At 36.7% G+C, this 19,507-nt stretch overlaps 1 protein-coding gene across 1 annotated transcript in view; it reads left to right on the top strand.

Annotated features, from left to right (window-relative positions):
* Positions 1-19,507, top strand: part of dst (dystonin) — a 202,274-nt gene that overhangs the window by 37,733 nt on the left and 145,034 nt on the right. Inside the window, exon 5 of the mRNA XM_079855818.1 lies at positions 14,884-14,945. Within this exon, the coding sequence (XP_079711944.1) occupies positions 14,884-14,945 (62 nt within the window). The remainder of the gene's footprint in view (positions 1-14,883; positions 14,946-19,507) is intronic.

The following is a 19,507-nucleotide window of genomic DNA, read 5'->3' as shown; positions in this document are numbered from 1 at the left end:
AATGTACTTTTATATTGTTGTATTTCTCTTTTATTTTTTCTTATTTTTGTATAGCGCTTTGAGATGTAACTTTTAAAGGCGCTATAGAAAATAATGTTTATTATTATTTTTATTATTATCATCAGAGAAGAGAAGAGATGTCGCTGCAAGAGGGAGGGGAAGTTATTCTGATTCAAGACTACCAGGAAAGATTGCATGGATAAATAATTTATAATAAATACTGCAATATTCCATAAAGAATAAGAATAGTTATTAATAGTGCTCTTTTTTCCTGTGACAGTAATGCACTGTAGTTGTTCTTCTTCCACCTCATCAGTATCGTCACAGCCGATCCCTCAGAGAGCTTCGTTTGAACATCTGAGTCCTAATGGCTGAGGCGGTAATCAATACACATCACAGTCATGTGACCCACGCTCTCTTCTGATCTCTCTGACCATGCAACATTATCACACCATTATCTTGTGAATCAGGGCTGAGAGGGGGTTTGGTGGAGGACATCCTGCAGCTAATGGATCTCACCAGTTTTAACTCTCTTGCTTGCCGCTTGAGACTTTTAACCTGATAAAGATAAAGCTCTTATAATGCCATGCTAATGTAGACACGGCGACTGGATCCAAGATTTGCTGGTGAGCTTGGTGATGTTACTCCTGCTGGTACATGCCGTAGCGACACCATCTGGACTCATCTTTCACCATCAGGGGCTTTCGCTCCGGGTAGTTATAGGATTTAGCCTCCAGGATGGTTCCCCTGAGAACTAATGGTTCCCCTAGGAACGTTTTCCTGGTTGCATTCGCACCGCCAGTAGGAACTCTGAAGTGACGTGAGACTCGCTTGTTGTTGTGACTTTTATTTTGACGTTGCTGAGAACGACTGAACATACAGCGCTCGCACTCTCCATGTTCATTAGTTTACGATCTGTCTAACACTCCTGTCTGATATGTTATTAGATAGAACTATTATACATAGAAAGTAGACCGTAATGAAAAGGTATTAGCGTTTGCCGTGTGGTTGATGTCCAGTGTTGCTGTGCAGAAATACATAATCATGTTTCTCTTGGTCTCCTCAAAGTTGTGTTGGGTTTTCTCCTCAGTGTAAAGGTCAAGAGGTCCATCTATCACTGGTTTCCATGTTCATAGAGTTAGTTTCTGGAGTAAATATATAGGCTATAATCTGTGTGTTTACACAGCTTTGTTTTTAAAATGGCGGGTGCTGGTGTTTCACATGCGTTCGACCAATCAGCGAACACTAACCTCACTGTAGATCCTATAGTGCTGGTTTAGACCGACTCTGAAGTATGAGCTCATTTATTTCCCCCATAAGGAGTTCCTACAACTAAACTCGTTCCTAGTTCCTGCGGTGCGAACACGCCAATAACCGGGAACTTCCGCCAATAGTTCTAGAAACTATGGAAAGGTTCCTCCGGTGCGAAAGCCCCTGTCGACCCCGATTCAGCACTTTCATGTGTTCTGACTAAATGCGGTTTCTGAAAGCAGCAAACTCATTTCAAATATGACACTAAACGATTACCATAATTATGCACTCTAGTATTTACATGGTACTTCAAAGAATTGCTGTCTGTTAACATTCCCGTTCTCATGTTACTAAACTAAAAAGGCAAAACTATAGTGCAATAAGTGCAAACATATACCGTAACTATATACTGGGTGAATGTGTTTATTGATTAATTAGTTATATTTTTTAAAATACAGTTACAGCAAATCTACTGTGAAGTAAGTTGTGGGTTGCGATGTGACAAAACTAGATTTCTCCCGATATAAACAATGGAGGAACCCAGCTAACAAAAATATGTTGAAGAAAACAGTATTTCTGAATGTTCTCTAAACAATCAAAAATGTTTTAAAAATGTTTTGTTTACACATTATTTTAAGGTGACGTAGTTATATTGTACTTACTCAAATAAGTACAGTTAAATAAACAAGTAATATTAATTAACTACATGTACTTACTATAGAGTTACGGTTAGGGTTTGGTTTAAAGTCCCCCTGTGGTGGAAATCCAGCTTTTAATGTTGTTTATGTGTCTATGTGGAGTTTTTAATATGCTTTAAGACAAACCATGTGTAAATTCATAAGTCGACAGCATTGCTGAGTATTTCCTCCTTAAAACTGCAGTGAACCAAAGACAGTCTCAAAAACACGCTTTGAAATCGCTGGTGTTTCTGACGTCACAAACTACCTTGTAACCAATCAGATCAACGTGTGATCGTCAACCAGTGGATCTCTGAGCTGAGTGAGTGAGTGGAGGCGGGGCTCATTTGCATATTCATGCAATTTTTCAAGGAAAAAACGTTTACATTTTTGTGATCAGAGATGTGTTTTAAGGGATACGATTATTGAAGATTGGGGGACTTAAAAGTTAGTTACTTGTAATTATGCTATATTACTATAGTAAGTACATGTAGTGACATAACTACGTCACCTTAAAATAAAAGTGTTACTAACGTTTTTTTCTCAGTTATGCGAACATTAAGGGAACATTTTGCAGACATTATGGGAATGTTACTTTGAATGTTCTCAGATCTTTCTGAATCAAGTAACATTTAAAAATGTTTGTTTCACAAATAAACGTTCAACGAACAATGTATAAATTATGTTTTTCTGCTAACACTTAGAGAACATTATTAAAGACCAGATAACTTCTGTTAACATCACTGGAAGAACTTTTGCTCATGACGTTGAGAAAGCTTTCCCTGCCAATGTTCTGAGAACATCACCTGGTTTATTTAAAATGAACAGTGCAGTGAAATGCATCGTGGTGTTGCTTTATCCGGGAAGGGTATGGGATGTGATATGGTGTAGAAGTGGCAGAGGTTGTGGAGAACAGTAGTTTCAGTTCTTCAGGCTGTTTGTTTGGCCCATATGAAGGCGTTCATGTCAGCTGGGAGGATTCTCTGTCTCATGAACGTGTTTCACATGCTGACCTTGCCTTCTGGGTTTCTCACTGCTGTGGAATGAGGAGAACGTCAACTGCTGGTTATCTTGCATGGCCTTGTGTGTTTGTTTCTTGTGTTTTTAAACACTTCAAATCTTGTGGAATGGTCAATTTCATTCCATTGAAAGGCAGATGTGTTTCCAACAACGCAGCCATGAAGGCATTTGATTTCCAGCCATTTGGATGATGTCAGCAGTCCTGTCTCTTGTTTTGTAGTTGTTCAGTTGTAAACAAAGATTTTCAAAGTGTGTTGTAATTCTAGCATTTGTTCTGTACTACACCTTTATTATCATTTACTGGGTTTTATTTACATGTCTCTGCAAACCTTTGCTAAACTGCATTTATCATCATGCAATGCAGAAATTTATGAGACTTTATGTGTTTTGCTTAAAAGTGAATCTTAAAGGGTTAGTTAACCCAAAAAGGAAAATTGTCATTAATTAATTGAAACACAAATTAAGATATTTTTTATATTTTCTCATTGTTATACATCCATTGAAAGTCCAATCAACCAAAATTTTCAAGCTTTAAAAGAAACCCATGAGAGAATGATCGCTTTATATGATGAATGCCCGGTTTCACAGACGCGGCTTGAGTCCAGTCTCAGACTGTTTTAACTGAAAGCAGATCTTAAAACATGTCAATGTCATTTTCTTTGTCTCAAGATTCACACCAGTAATGTTTGTTTCTTAGGCACGTTTATAAAAGCTACTTAAATGTCCTAATTGAACTAGAGCCTAATCCTGACTTAAGTTAAGCCCTGTCTGTGAAACCAGGCCGAAGAGTTTTAATTTACTCGCATATAAACTCTGATCAACACACACTGATCACATTAATATGCTCAACGAAAGCTCAAACGGGCTTGCATGAGGATAAACCTCATTGGTTCAAGCCCGTTTGAGCTTTCGTTTACCCCCGTCTCAAAACTGGAGTTGTGGATTTCCATACTTGTTTCCTAGTTGGACGTCTGACTTAAAGTGAGATTTATTTATTTTTAATTCACTTTTCCAAAATCAGAAGTTAAAAATTTAAGCTATGTATTGTGGAATGCAGCGTTAATGAGTCAAAATTTGGAACAACACTTTTAGAAAGTGATTTTATACACTAAATATTATCACTAATATTTACAACACGATCTGCATTTTCATAGGTTTAAATAAAATATTGTTTTTATAAGATTGTGCATCAAAACGACTTCTTTCCTGTGAAAAAATAAACGTGATTTTCAGAAGTCAATGAGTTTGCTGAATGTAACATATTTGACTAGCTAAACATACCAGTCTCTGAGTAACATGCAGTTTATTTAAGCCACAAAATAAACTTCCATAAAATATGTATAAGGAACTATGCATAAAACATTTTATAATTACCCAAAAATCAAAACATATTTCACCCTTCACGCACGTTATCATGTCCGTCAAACACTTAGGCTGACAGTCGTCTGGAATATTACAACTAAAATCATTTTCCAATAAAAGATGAGAAACTTTGTACTTGTTTTGTCAGGTGTAATTGCCCGTCAGCAGACTCTAATCCTCGGAAAGGTGGAACACATCAGCCAGTAATTATGAGTAAACGGGTTTGCTTACATGGGTTTGGTGTGGGAACTTTTACTGGTTCTCAAAGGTTCTCAGCTCTGGGTGGATGTTCACTGGACCCCAGTCCCAGGGTGAGAGGAACGAGTGAACGCTGAGATCCTGATGTCTGTTGTGGGTCACTTAACCCTGGATTACTTCAGACGGACGGTCCCTGCTATTAGTGTTGTGTAAGTTGCTCTGAATAATCTGTGAGCGCAAAACACTTGGTACATGTCCAGCGACAGGCTGTTGCATGTTGAGAGTGCAGAGGTCATGGTTAATATTAGAGTCACGATTTGGGGAACAAATCGAATTGCAATTTTTCTGAAAGAATTGCAAGATAAAATGCAATTTGCGCACACACACACACACACACACACACACACACACACACACACACACACACACACACACACACACACACACACACACACACACACACACACACACACACACACACACATCAAGATTAAATCCAAAACTAATTGTATATGATTATGGCTGTGAAATGATAATATTTCAGTGCTTCACTCTGAAACACACAGCTTTTTTATTTTTTTGAATTGCATTAAACCATATCGTGATTTTTTTATAATCCACACTGCTCCTGATCATCTGTAATAACTCTATATAAACTAACTTGCACATTATGTGAGCTTTGATCATAATGAGCGCAGATATGAATATTGGCACAATAACTGGGCCAAAAGCCACACAGCTGGCGATGACAGGAGATCTGTATGTTGATGTAGTGGTTATTCTTATAGACACACTTTCTTCCCGCTCCACTGTTGTTCTGTACATGGCACTGCTGAACTGCATGCAAAGTCCTTCGCACGCTGACCGAGGAAAGAGCATTGTGCTTAATGAGGCGGACACCTTCAGGTTACACATTAAACGCCAGAAGCGGAGACAAACGAGAACATGAAACACAATTATATGCTAAAACTTGTATGGGATTGTTTTCAGGGTTTGTAACACACACACACACACATGCTCACACACACACATGCTCACACACGCACACACGCGCACACACACACACACACGTATAGTTTAATGGCAGATAAACTAAAAGTACTGAAAACGGATATTATAGTTAGCTAACTTAAATGGTAAGACCATAAAAAACATTTTCGTCATTAACATTCTTGCATTAAAAATGAATGTTAACTGAAATAAAATAAAATGTACAAAACTTATCTCAGCTACTTTCCAAGGCAATGTTTCTTACTTTCATTTAGTTTAACTTGATGGACTAAAATAACTAAAACTACAACTAAAATAAAAATTAATAAAAAACTATATAAACATATTTACAAAAAAACTCATAACAATGTCAACAACATACAACAAAATGATTTCAACTTTAGTTTAAATTAAAATGAAACCGAAAAACCCCAAAACAAACCTATAATAGTCTCTCAGTGATATTAAAATAACACTGCTGTGCACAAATATTTTATGCGTGAATCTGAAACCTAAACATGTCTGGGTTCACCCTAAACAGAGTTTATATTTAAATTTACTTTGCATGAAGAAATAAATCTAAATTATTTTTTTTTGCATTGTGATCTTATTTTTAAAATAATTTATAGATATTTTCATTATCGCCCCTGAAAGTAATAGAAATTATTAAAACTAAATGTCTAAACACTGTAAAAGTGCTGTATTGCTATAAAAGTGATGATTATCTAAATAGTTTTCATTGTCTTTATGCAAAATATAGAATTTCGATTTTTCTGGATGGTTGACGAATTGTAACTGTTTTTCTTGTAAGTGGAGATGGTCTAAGGTTGTGTCTCAGGGTTTGTCCTGTTGTAAAGTGATTTGTTTTGTGTGCTACTGTCATCATAATCAACATGCTTTACAACTTATTCTTTTCCTTTGAAAGAAAAGGTCAAATGGTGGTCAAGTGAATTTGATGATTTTCTAGGATTACTTCATCACTTCACTTCACGAGGCACACATGATGCTATAGATTGTTTTTTAAAAGCTTTACTGGATATTGTAACTTGAATACTCAAAGTTTTTTGTTCTGGCCAGATATCATGCGATACGCTTCTGATTTGATATGGGATGCGTGTCAGGCATTTCAAACACACACTATCACATATTTGTGATCATCTCTTTATCAGTGAAGCCTGCCGTTTCTGCACCACTAGCGGCACCAAATGCTTTTGGAAGACATTTTACCGATTCGTATTTAAAAAAATACAAAAGAAACCTTCAAACAATTCAACTCAGCTATTCAGCAACACTTTCTGTGCACTCACACACACACACACACACACACACACACACACACACACACACACACACACACACACACACACACACACACACACACACACACACACACACACCAGGAGACGCCTCTGTGATTTATGAACCGTAATGTGTTTATAAGTGATATATGGTATCGCAATAAATCAGCTTTAGTCACTCTCTGATTATTACGTGTCATCAGGCACGGGCTTGTTTACTTTCGCACAGACTCTTGAGTTGAGAAATATCAAATAAACTGTAAAGAGTCATGGCACTAATGAAGCGCCGAGCTGTAAAATGAGCTATTTATGAGTGTAAGTGACCTTTAACTCCAATTTAGCCTAGATATTGTCTGAGTTTATCTCAGTTTTATGGAGAGTTGACTCATTGGTACAGGATGTGGAAGAATGCTGTGATCGGAAAGCAAGAAAACACATATTTCTGTCATCCTGAAGGGGGCGCCGTTCACCTGTGTGTTCCATCACTCCCTCTTTCTTCAAGAAAGCTTCTGCCTCAAGATGTGTGCCACTATTTTTCTTTAAATGCAAGACCCATGAACATGCATTTGAAGAATTTTAGACCACCATAAGAATATACTGTGAGTGTAACGTTTCTTGTGTAAAGTTGATGATTGTTTTGTTAAAAGAACTTTCTCATCATTGATTATTATAACCAGTTACTAATGCTTGATTCTCATTCAGCCATTATTGATTTATTCTGCAAGCGTAATCGTCTGATAACTCTAATGAAGCAAGTATTCGGCTGGTCATGTGATCTGAACCTCATGACATTGAACACATTTGCTTTTTCTTTCTTGTAAATTCATGTTCATTTTACGTTCAACTTTCTAATGAGTAAAATCATTAAGCAGACGGGGTATTGCTTGACAAACCTGTCTGGAAACAGTCATTATTTTTTACTAGTGGTGTTAAAAATAAATGAAAATTGACCGATGCAGCGCATCAGTAGTTTCCTACAATAGTCTCTAAATGTCACATTATGGAAGTTGAATGGATTGTGAGTGTCGATTCATGTTAACTTTTTTTGGACACTGGAATAATACACACAATTGTTCTGATCATTCATCTGTAGTGCTGACATGTCTTAAAGAGCATTACGTCTAGACATATCCTCATAGATGAGATCATAACACATCCTGTAGGCTGATGTCTTTAAACACATTCATGAGGTGTAACAAGGTTGTTTTGATGACCTTGATTTTCCGCAGCGCTAATTAAGTTAGAGCTCTCATTGACTGATTACAATGACATACTAACCTCACTCTGTAAACTGCCTCACATTCATTTTTAAAATGCAAAAATTATGAAACTATATGTGTTTTGTCTATGTTGTTGTTCATTCAGATATCTCAAAAATAATACAAATATGTGTTAAAGGAGAACTCCGGTCAATTTTAACATTGAGCTCATTTTTTTGTAAATTTGTAGTGCTGTCAATACAGAGATCAACGACAAAAATCGATGTTGCCTACACCGAGTTATTCTATTTTTAAAATTTGCACCCTGTTGACTTCAATGGGGCAAGTTTTAAACCTGCTTTTAGCCTCTTAACATCCTTGATGTGTCATTACAAGTGCACAGGTCATGTGAGTGATTCCTTCAGAGTGAACACGAGTGAATCTGACTGCAGTAGATGTGAAAGATATGAATAAAAATGATGTTATTTCAGCCAGCGCTCATACCTGTGTTTACATCCTGTTTTTCGGTTGAAGTCCAAAGTAGTCGATTGCCGAGTTCACGCGCATAGGTTTAGTTACCTATGATCACGCGCATGAACTCGGCAATCGACTACTTTGGACTTCAACCGAAAACAGGATGTAAACAGGTATTTGTGCTGGCTTAAATAACATCACTTTTATAGGCTACATATCTTTCGCATCTACTGCAGTCAGATTCACTCGTGTTCACTCTGAAGGAATCACTCACATTTTCTGTGCACTTGTAATGACACATCAAGGATGTTAAGAGGCTAAAAGCAGGTTTAAAACTTGCCCCATTGAAGTCAACAGGGTGCAAATTTTAAAAAGAGGATAACACGATGTAGGCAACACCGATTTTTGTCGTTGTTCTCTGTACTGACAGCACTCCAAATTTACAAAAAAATGAGCTCAATGTTAAAATTGACCGGAGTTCTCCTTTAAGAAAGAGTCAAAAGTCAAGAACTTGAAGTGGAAGGATAGTGTGCTGTTCCAAACAACTTGTAAAAGGTTTGCAGAAATAAAACTTGTAAAAAGCCCCAAATAACTGGTTATTATTTTTTAATATATTTAAAAATAGTAGAGTAAACATTGACTAGGGATGCACCGATATGAAAATTTTGGCCGATACCGATAACCGATAATTCTTTATATTTCAAAGCCGATAACCGATATATTGGCCGATAAATCTAAATCCACATTTTTATATAATTTTTGAGAGCCTGATTACGAAAACAAAAATCTTACCATTAAAAGCCATGTCCCAAACACACAATTATAATGCTCTCATTATAATTTTATGTAGCCGATGTTGCACTGAACCGAATTTTCCAAATTTTCGTGATTATAAATCCATCATGTTGAACAGTGCGCATCTGAAGCGTCTCAGCTGAAGGAAATAATACATTATTTATTGGCTTTAATATATCGGCCAAATTTTCTCACCAGGGCCGGGTTTCCCGATAACGATGTATCTTAGCTCTTAAGAGCGCTTTCTACGTGCAAGATTACGAACGCTCGCAGCAATTCCACGAGCGTTTCCCAAAAATGAACTTAACATGAACGCGCGAGAACGTGCTCTACGTGCTACTTAAGAGTCGCTGTCCATTCGTGAAGTTCTGAAACATAACCTTATATGGAATCGTATTCTGAACGTTTAACCTAATAATTGTCATCTGTTATGGATTAGCAATCAAGACAAGTCTATATAAAGCACCTACAGGTGGAGGCACTGACAAAATGGCTGAAAAAAAAAAACGTAAAAAAAAAACAGATTTAAAGGATTTGTTTTATTTTATTTTTTTTCATTCATTAAATTTTGATTAAAATTATTAAATTAAATTATTTCAATTTTTTTGTTTTGTTTTCTGACCTTTTTAAATATTTAATTTATACATTAATTTAACCAACAACAAAAAAGAGTAATAAAGTGTACAATAAAGTACAATCAAAACCTTATATTATAATCACATACATTTGAATAAAGTTAAAGGTGTAATCTGCCGGTTGTCCTGCAGGTGTCCTCATAAATCTGTCTTCTTACGATGAACTTGAGGATGTACGATTACTCCAGAGCACTCGTAGATCTACGAAGATTTTCAAGTGCTACTTAAGCTACGATGCTTTTGGGAAACAGACCGTAATATTAAGATCAGTCGTACGATCGTTTTTACGATCAACTTAGGCTTACGATGCTTTTGGGAAACGCAGCCCTGGCCGATAACGATAACAGTAAAAATGAACATATATCGGCCGATACCGATATGGTGGCCGATGTTATTGTGCATCCCTAACATTGACACATTTTTAATTATTAAGCAATATGACTAAATACAAACGGCAAAGTTTAGGGATCGCAAGCAGAAGTAAATTTCCTTCATTATTGTTTTGTGTGTGTGCAAAATGCAGGAGCAGATCCCAAAATTGTGATGGTTGACATAGTGATGATAGCTATTGCAATGGTTTCATGGCTATAACCAAGAAAAAAAGATACATAAAAAGAACATAAGAACATAAAAAAGAACATAAAAAGCCAACATAAAAGAACGTAAAGAAGAACATAAAAAGCCAACAGCGTTTTATGTTAGATGTTTTTGACGAAAGACTGGAAACCTATTATTGTCCAGTATTTTTTAGTCCGGTCTTTATGCCTTCATTGAAAAGGACAGTAGAGAACTGACAGAAAGATATTTAGAAAAATGTCTCTGTGTTGTTTATGTCCATACAATGAAAGTCAATGTATTCCAGTGTTGTTTTGGACCCCATTGACTTTCCTTTAATGGACAAAACCAGTTGAAACTTCCTTGTGTGATTTGTATATGTACATTTCTGAAATACATAAGTTACCTCTGATAACAGATCACTGTAAATTGTCAAGCATTTTGTAAAGCTGCTTTGAAACGATGTGTAATGTGAAAAGCGCTATACAAAAAAAAGTTAATTGAATTGTATGCAGACGAAAGAAAGTCATAAAGGTTTGTAAATGATGCCAGAAAAACCCTTTAATGCAAATGCTACTGGCATTGAAATACAATTTGATTGTCATTCCCATAAAGAACTGAAGTCTGTGTGTACAAAACAGGGTTAAACAGCGTGTAAAGGAATGGAAACGCTCATTATTTCCTTAAAGAAACAGGCCCGTTCATTGCTGTGTAGAACGTGTCACTGAAAATCATCACGTCCTCCGAGGTTCAGCTTTGGTGAGACTCAGCGCAGGGATCCGTCCTTACGTAAACATTCACCATGTTACTCACTGTGTGCTGCTGGAAAACCTGACGGGACTCGTTCGAGACGGCTGTGTGAAGGAATACTGAGGGGAAGCTAGGGAGAAGACGAGTCCCGGCTCACACACACTCTCGTCTCTGTAGACATGCACAGCGTTCTGCTGGAAACACCTGAGCCGGGGACGATGAGGAGAGACGCTCTGCTGGTGACGCTCATGTGCTGCATGGGTCAGTGGATTCCTCCTGGCTTTGCTAAAGTCTGCAGGTTTTAGCTTGATTTTTCACTTTCCGGATCTGCAGAGTTTATCTCTGTCAGTGCTGAAGGGTTCAAAGTGCATGTTTCGCTGCTGCGCTCAGGTTGAGTTGACTCTGGTGGGACACCAACAGATTCATGCTTTGCTTTCTGGTAATTAGAGGTGTGGCTGTTGCTCATACTTGGGATTAAAGATTAGAACAAACCCCAAATAATGTGTCCTTACCGAATGACAAGTGCGGCTGCGTCATGTTTGTCCAGGTTTTACCATATTGGTTAATTGGCGGATATTAGAGACTACTTTAATTCAGTGGTATTGATTGATGTTGGATATATACTGGCTGAAATGTGACCCTGAATCACAAAACCAGTCACATGTCTCACGGGTATATTTGTGGCAATAGCCAACAATACATTGTATGGGTCAAAATTATCGTTTTTTCTTTTATGCCAAAAATCATTAGGATATTAAGATCATGTTCCATGAAGATATTTAGTAAATTTCAACCATAATTATATAAAACAATTATTTTTGTGAGTGAATGCACCCTCGGATTCCATACACCAATGGAAAGCTTATGTATTCAGCTTTCAGATGATGTATAAATCTCAATTTCAGAGTTTTGTGGTCCAGGGTCACATATTGTATGCTTGATTGCGCTTGCTCTTTTCCTTGATGTTTACATTTTGATTGCCAAAACAATATTTAATGCAGAGCTGCAAGATTAATCGTTAAAAGATGGCTCTCGATTTAAACACCCACTCGATCTTATTCCCAAATGACAACGATTTGCTTGTGTCTATTAAACCTTTGACAAATCTGATCCAGAGAGAGCAGTTGTCATGTACAGTATAGGGATGAAACGGCTTCACAAACACTCTTTTCAGCCACACAGTATCGGTATTTCTGTCTTACAAATATTCAAATTATCACAGAAGTACTGGGATAAAAGTTTAGAGTTCAGATATAAACCCTCATGTCTACGGTAGTGATCAAAATAGAGCAAATCACCTTTTGAAAGTAACTTGATGCTTCAAATAATGATTGAATCGATTACGTCATTACACCAGTAGGTGGCGACAAGTGACTGTGAAAAACTGTATTTGTCATTGAATCATTTATACAAGAGATTCTTCAAAAACGCTGATTCATACAGTAATGAAACAAGTGAAGTCTTTATGAGTGAGTCATTGAATCATTCACTGAACCGTTTTGAAAAAAATATTCATTTTTAGATTAATTAAATGTTTTAAATGGACTGCAGCAATTAACATTTTGCCAGAATCTCTGGTAAATTACATGTTATTTTGTGTAGTTGTCTGTTCAGAATCGTGGGAGAATCATGATCTCTGCTTGAAACAAAAAGAAAATTGTGATTCTCAATGTATCTAGAATCGTGTAGCTCTAATTTAGCGACACTGTTAAATATAATATTTTGCAAAACAGAAATGGTCAATTTTTCATACTGTACATAATGATGCTGTCATGCCTAAATTCACTTGTAGCATTTTAAATTATTTTAAATATTTACATTTTTAATTTATTAGATGACAAAGTAGTGTTGTTGTTTACTAAAGCTAAAACTATTAAAAGTTTATTTCATTAATTTACATAAAACTTAAAATAAAATGTAGATGAAAAACTTAAACTTAAAAAACAAACAAATGAAAATTAGAAATAAAAAGAAATGAAAGGATCTAAAAACAAAAACGAATAAAATGACAAAATCCATAACAAAATTACTAAAATTTAAATGAAAAAAGTAAATGCAAAATTAAAGCAAATTAAAATTTTTAGTTAATACTATAATAGTAAAACTAACACTAAAATATCACTGCACACAGTATAGCATTTATTATTGCCCATATTTGCACATCAGTTATGTTCTGATTTCTGTTATTGTGTCACATTCAACTTGTTAGGCGTTCTGGTCCTTTTTAAATGGATTTTGAATGGGAAAATATCCTTTTAAATCTCCCAGATAACATAGCTGTGAAATAAACACGACATGCGTCGCATCGCACACCATTTTCAAATGTGTTTTTGCATGATCATCGTGCTAATCTTTGTAATATCTCAAATCATGCTGCATGTTGAGGCGAGGTGTCTTTTTCTAAGCCATCAGACTTTTCTCCTGATGAATGATTGACTTCAGACAATCCCTTACATTTACATTTGAAGGAGAGAACCATATCCAGAGAGCAGAATATCATGTTCAGCAACCACCCAGTAAATAGTAAATGCAACACAAGTTTCCCCCCCTAAAACATGGAGTTTCAGTGCTAGTTGTAGGTCATCCCTCTGTTTTAATTGACAGATGGTGAAATAGTCCGGTTTTCTTCATGGTCTCTGTTAGAGGACAGGGCCTATTCAAATATTAACGTGCAACAACTGGTCAAGTAATGATGATGACGATGATGATGATGATGATGACTATATTTGATTCCGAGCATCTGCATGATGTTAAGCACTTTTTAAGTTTGCATTGCTCTATAAATGAAGCTGATTGTTCACTGATGGGGTTTTGAAATACTATTTGTATTTCCATCATACTGCTGGTTTATGAACAGACGAGTCCTCTCCCAGCTAAGCTGTCTGTGATGAGGGCCTGTCTGTTGCCATGGACACAAGAAACAAAATACTGTGGTTGGGAGAGCTGTGTAATGGAAGCAAGAGTTGCCCGGGATTCAGTCTTTTTCTGTAATTAGCTTTCACATCCTGTCCAGAGTTCTAGATTAGAAACATGACATTACAGCTTGACAGAAACCTCACATGGCAGCTAACATTAGTGTTTTTCATCAGCTAACATTAGTGTGTTTTTCATCAGCTAGCATTAGTATTTTTTCCAGGTTGCAGCTTTTGTAAAACTAAGCAGAATGAGTACATACTATCTTAATCTAATGGCGTTTTCATATAAGACATTATATGTATATTTTATATTTTATACATTATATTTTCAGATGAATACATTAACAGGTCTTAACTTCTTGTTCAAGTATGGTTTTCTTTTTGAAATAAAATAATTACAGAAATTAAGTGTTAAATACTAAAACACTTAAACCCAATATTAAAGTTTACATTTACGTACAAATACATTTTTTGGGGTGCAGGATATAAACACAGAAAGTGGTAATGGTAACAAAACTATTTCAAAATAAGAGTCCCAATAAAACATAAACACAAACTAGTATCATGCTAGCCTAGCATTTGTTGTATTGCTTTTATGATGATTTAAAATCAATAATAGTTCTACAATCATCTTTACTGTAATACGATAAAAGTATTCGTGCCATTGGTTGAGCCAGTATCAGGTGTAATAGACAACTGGAAATGATGTCAATGCTAAATTTATTCTGAAAGCATTTCTAACATCAATCCCTCTTGTATTTCAGATGAAAGAGACAGAGTCCAGAAAAAGACTTTTACTAAATGGATCAATCAGCACCTCTTTAAGGTACGTCTGTTTTTCTTGTTTTTATGGCATTGGGGTTGTGTATCAGTGCACATTACTGTGGTGACTGTTGCTTGATGAAACACAACAATATGTTGTGATCTGAATTATAGCAATAAACTAACAATTATAAATGTACGAACTAGGGCTGCACGATTAATCGAAAAAAAATCACGATCTCGATTCCAACATAAATGCGATCTCATTTCTTAATGATGGCGATTCACTTCCGTGTATTTCCCTGCATTCAGATCTCTGCAGAAAAAGCAGCCAATTACAATTCCCTTGTTGTACAGCCTACCGAAGTTAATGAAAAGTGTATGATAATAATAATATTCAAGTTGTACTGGCAAAAGTGCGTGTTCAGTGCTGTTCGCGAGTGTCACGAGTCACCACAGCAATCAACTAACCGCTTACGTTTCTGTGGTAATCTAATAGTTACAGCTCCTGCACTGGATTCAAGCAGCTGCAGCTTGTTTAAGGTAATGGCGAAAACCATGTTAGAACAGCAGCGAAAATGTAAAAGTAGGCTATATAAACTTTAATATATCCTTTTATTGAAACGGTGCTTTGCTGTCCTTTTACTTAACGTTACACTTTTTCGCAGAGACAATTTTATGTCCTATAAATGTGTCGTATTTTTGATAATCCGCGCAGATTTCAGTTGATGATTCTGTTTAAAGTTATTAATAACAAATCATGGATGAAAGAGAAAGAAAAGAGCAGAATGTGCTTTATATCGAAAATAAATATTAAAAGTGCGATAAGTCACGAAAGAGAACTGAATTATTCTGACAGGAAGCTGTGCGCGCGCTCCGAGCGCAACACGGACAAGCAGTCTTTGTCTCCGGTTGCGCGTCTAAACGGCCAAATAAACACAGAAATATTTCAAAACGCCAAGTCGAGTATTCCCGTAAACACAGTAGATGTAAGTACTATGTACATTCTGTGCCAATTGGAGCAAAAAGCACAGGTTCTATTTAGTTATTTTTATTTAGGCTATTATTGTAATGTTCTCTTATGTTCAACAACATAAAGCTTTAAAATTATTCACTTTAAGGGGTCTAAAATAAAGAAAAGAGACAATTTTTGTTACTCCTGCACTTTATTATACTGAATGTCATTAGTTTTTTTTTTTTTAGTTTTTTTTTTTTTTTTGTACTTGAGTGCAATAAATTTTGGTTGAAAAAATGAGAATCGTGTAAGAGAATCGTGATCTCAATTCCCATGGAGAAAAATCGTGGTTCACATTTTAGCAAGAATCGTGCAGCCCTAGTACGAACAGTGAACTCTGAAAAGGAAGGTGTTAACATGTGCTTTAGTTCTGTTTGGGAGGGACCTGGAAACGCTTCATTAATTCTTCAAGTGTGCCAAAGTCTTCAGGGCATTTACAGGACAACTTTGATTTCAAAAAAGTGTCCCATAATAAATGTTAGATCATATGATCAGTTTATTAACCGTGAAGCGTGAATTCGTTTAATTTTATTGTGACTAACAGGTATAATATTACTCAGTCAAACCTGTTTTATTTTCACTATTTTCCTTATGAGGTTCAACTACCTTTTCAAGTCTCTGCAAAATGTTTTGTGTTCATTTAGACTTCATTTCAGGCACTCCTAGGCAACAAACTTATCCAAGATGGCAAGTAACAGCATGTCCGGTGATTTCAATTTAAGACACATCTGCAAACAGATAAATGACTTCATAGATAGATAGTCATAATTACTGTCAATAAGGTAGCAAGATAATGCACCATAAAGAAAAAACAAGTAACAAGATGTGGGATAATTTGGTATGACTATGATAATTATTAGAGTTCATTCTGTGGAAAGTTCTACATAACTTGAGTTAAAGGGGTGGTATAATGCCCTTTTCACAAGATGTAAAATAAGTCTTTGATGTCCCCAGAGTGTGTATGGGAAGTTTTAGCTCAAAATTATATTTTATATAGCATGTTAAAGTTTAAATTTTTGAGGGTGAGCAAAAAACGCACCGTTTTGTGTCTGTTCCTTTAAATGCAAATGAGCTGCTGCTCCCGGCACAGAGGGCGGCACATGAGAGTTGTAAACATTCATTTTGGCTAAGTCCCTTCAATCTGCCAGACTTGCCCACTGCAGCTTTAAGTTGATTCTGCTGTTCTAATGAGACAGAATCATTTGGCATTGTGTCGATTTGTGTCATGGAAGGTCTCACTACAGTCCAGTGATGATTAATGCGTGTCCTGGAAATGGGAAGCATCAGGGGCCGCTTTAATCGCTGTGAAAATGTGAAAATGTGAAGTAGACTCTTACCTTTCTGTGATTTCTTGAAAAAGCATTATATTGAACTTTGTGCATATGCCATTGTCACCGCATGTAAATGAATGAAGATGCGGCGGGTACACATAGTCATGTTGTGAATAAGACAACATCTGCAAACCCCGTCATGTTGCGGTTGTTGCTGTTTTCGGCGTATGCCTACTGTACCAAAGCAACACCATTGCCATAGAAACCAATGCGGATATTCGGGAAAACAAAAGAGCGCCACGGGACACACAAATCTGAACTGAACAGTTGTGATACACAGTGTGGACAGTCAATAATTCAGAGCAGATTCCAATCGGATACACAAATAATCGGATACACAAATAATCGGATACACAAATAATCGGATTCACAAATAATCGGATTCACAAATAATCGGATTAAAGACTTTGTTTAGACTCTGTATAGTTGTGCGCTTTACTACAGCCACACATCAGTGACAGTTGGACAATATAACAATAAATCATATCAATATTTTTCAGCACAGATATCAGTATTATTACACATTTTACAGTATTGTGTAAAACTACTACTAATATTTGTTATGCTGACCAGCAGCTCATGGTAAAGTGTCACGGACTGACCCAGATCCCAGTCTATTTCAGTCATGCAGCTGTGGTTGCTGGGAATTATGAAGAGGACCTGGGTGAAAGCAGGTCAGTAAGGCAGAGAGCTGACTTCAGCAGTGTGGCATTCAGGACCAGCGCGGGGCGACGGTCATACAGTAGCGAAAGGCCTTCGGATAAGACGTCTGTCGTTAGCCAGCGTCTCACGGGAGCGCTAGTGTTTACTGTTGGGAAACGCTACAGTCCTGTATGTGTATGTGAGGGATAAAAGAGCTTTCAACACAGCAGAAGGGATGATTCACTGTGAAAAACATCCTCTTACAATGGTCTAACACCATTCCTGAGGACTCGTTTGCAACAAGCAATGGCTGTTTGACTATGACTAAATGACTAATATCTGTTGTTTTTACAGTAAGTGCAGATATGAACTGGTTTGGCATTTGTCAGAGCTGCTGATGAGCTTAAACATGTCAGGGTTGTGTCACTTCTGTCTAGTGTATTTCTTGGTTTTGTGTAGAGATGCACCGATTACAATTTTCTTGGCCGATTCCGATTTCCGATTTTTCATTGAGTTTGACCTGCCGATACCGATTTTAACCGATTCCGATTTCATTTTTTATTTCTATCTTGTCTTTAATAGATCATTTTGCATAGAACATACAAAATTTTTGAACAGATAATCGCTATAAAATGGAACTATATAAATTACTCCTGGTATGGGAAATTAAAAGTTAATTAAAATTAAACTAAAAAAAAGCTTATACTGTATATTCTGACTAGTTTACTCATTTGTAATTTTTTTTTAACACCATATTTTTAACACCATGTAGTATTTTTTTACCCAAACTGAATAATAAAAAAAGTTTCACGGGTTCACATCTACATATAATTAATACAATAAGTTTATGCGTATTTGGCGTGCTGTCCGGGGGGAGGGCTCCGAGCTCGGAGTTAGGCCCGAACCCAAAGTACTCCCCCCAGTTGGTAAGTGTAGATGGAACTGGAAGTGTAGATGGAACTGGAAGTGAGGAGATGGGGTGGAGGAGGGATGCTGACAAACTTTCAATGAACAGAGATAGGTCTGCTGTGAATTTATACTCTGTCATTGAGTTGATTACTGATTAATCTCCAGCTGTGCATAATTTGGTTAATTATCTGAACCTGCTCCTCCCGAACTTTGTTAAATAAAACCTCATTTAAATGGGTACATTTTCTATAAATATTATTTTCTGACATACCCTACTTGTTAAAACACACATGCAAATTCTGTGCATTTTGGGCACTTTTTGTGTGAATTAATACTTATTTTGTCCATCAAAAGTGTGCTTTCACTTTAATTGAGCGTGAGCAGCAGCAAAAATAGACTCGTCGTTGGCGGCGAAACCCGCGCTTCACTGCTGCTCACGCGCTGCTCCTGCTCGCGGTGTGAATGCACTCATTGATTAACATGCATGGCGAAAAAAATATGCGCTGCTCATGCGCCGCTCATGCTTGCGGTGTGAAACGGCCGTAATTCACGAGGTTTCCTATTGCGTTCCGTTTGCATGTGTGATGCTGCTGTTGCACGATGTTAATCATGTCGGGTGCATTTGACCGGCATAAAATCGGCATATGTCAGACTAACCGGCCGGTCGCCGGTCATGGCCGATCACGTGAAAATCGGCCAATTCCGGTCACCAGCCGATCAATCGGTGCA

The sequence above is a fragment of the Squalius cephalus genome (assembly GCF_949319135.1).
Source record: "Squalius cephalus genome assembly, chromosome: 21".
Classification (NCBI taxonomy): domain Eukaryota; kingdom Metazoa; phylum Chordata; class Actinopteri; order Cypriniformes; family Leuciscidae; genus Squalius; species Squalius cephalus.
The sequence above is the reverse complement of the archived record's forward strand: the minus strand, read 5'-3'. Positions and strand labels throughout refer to the sequence as shown.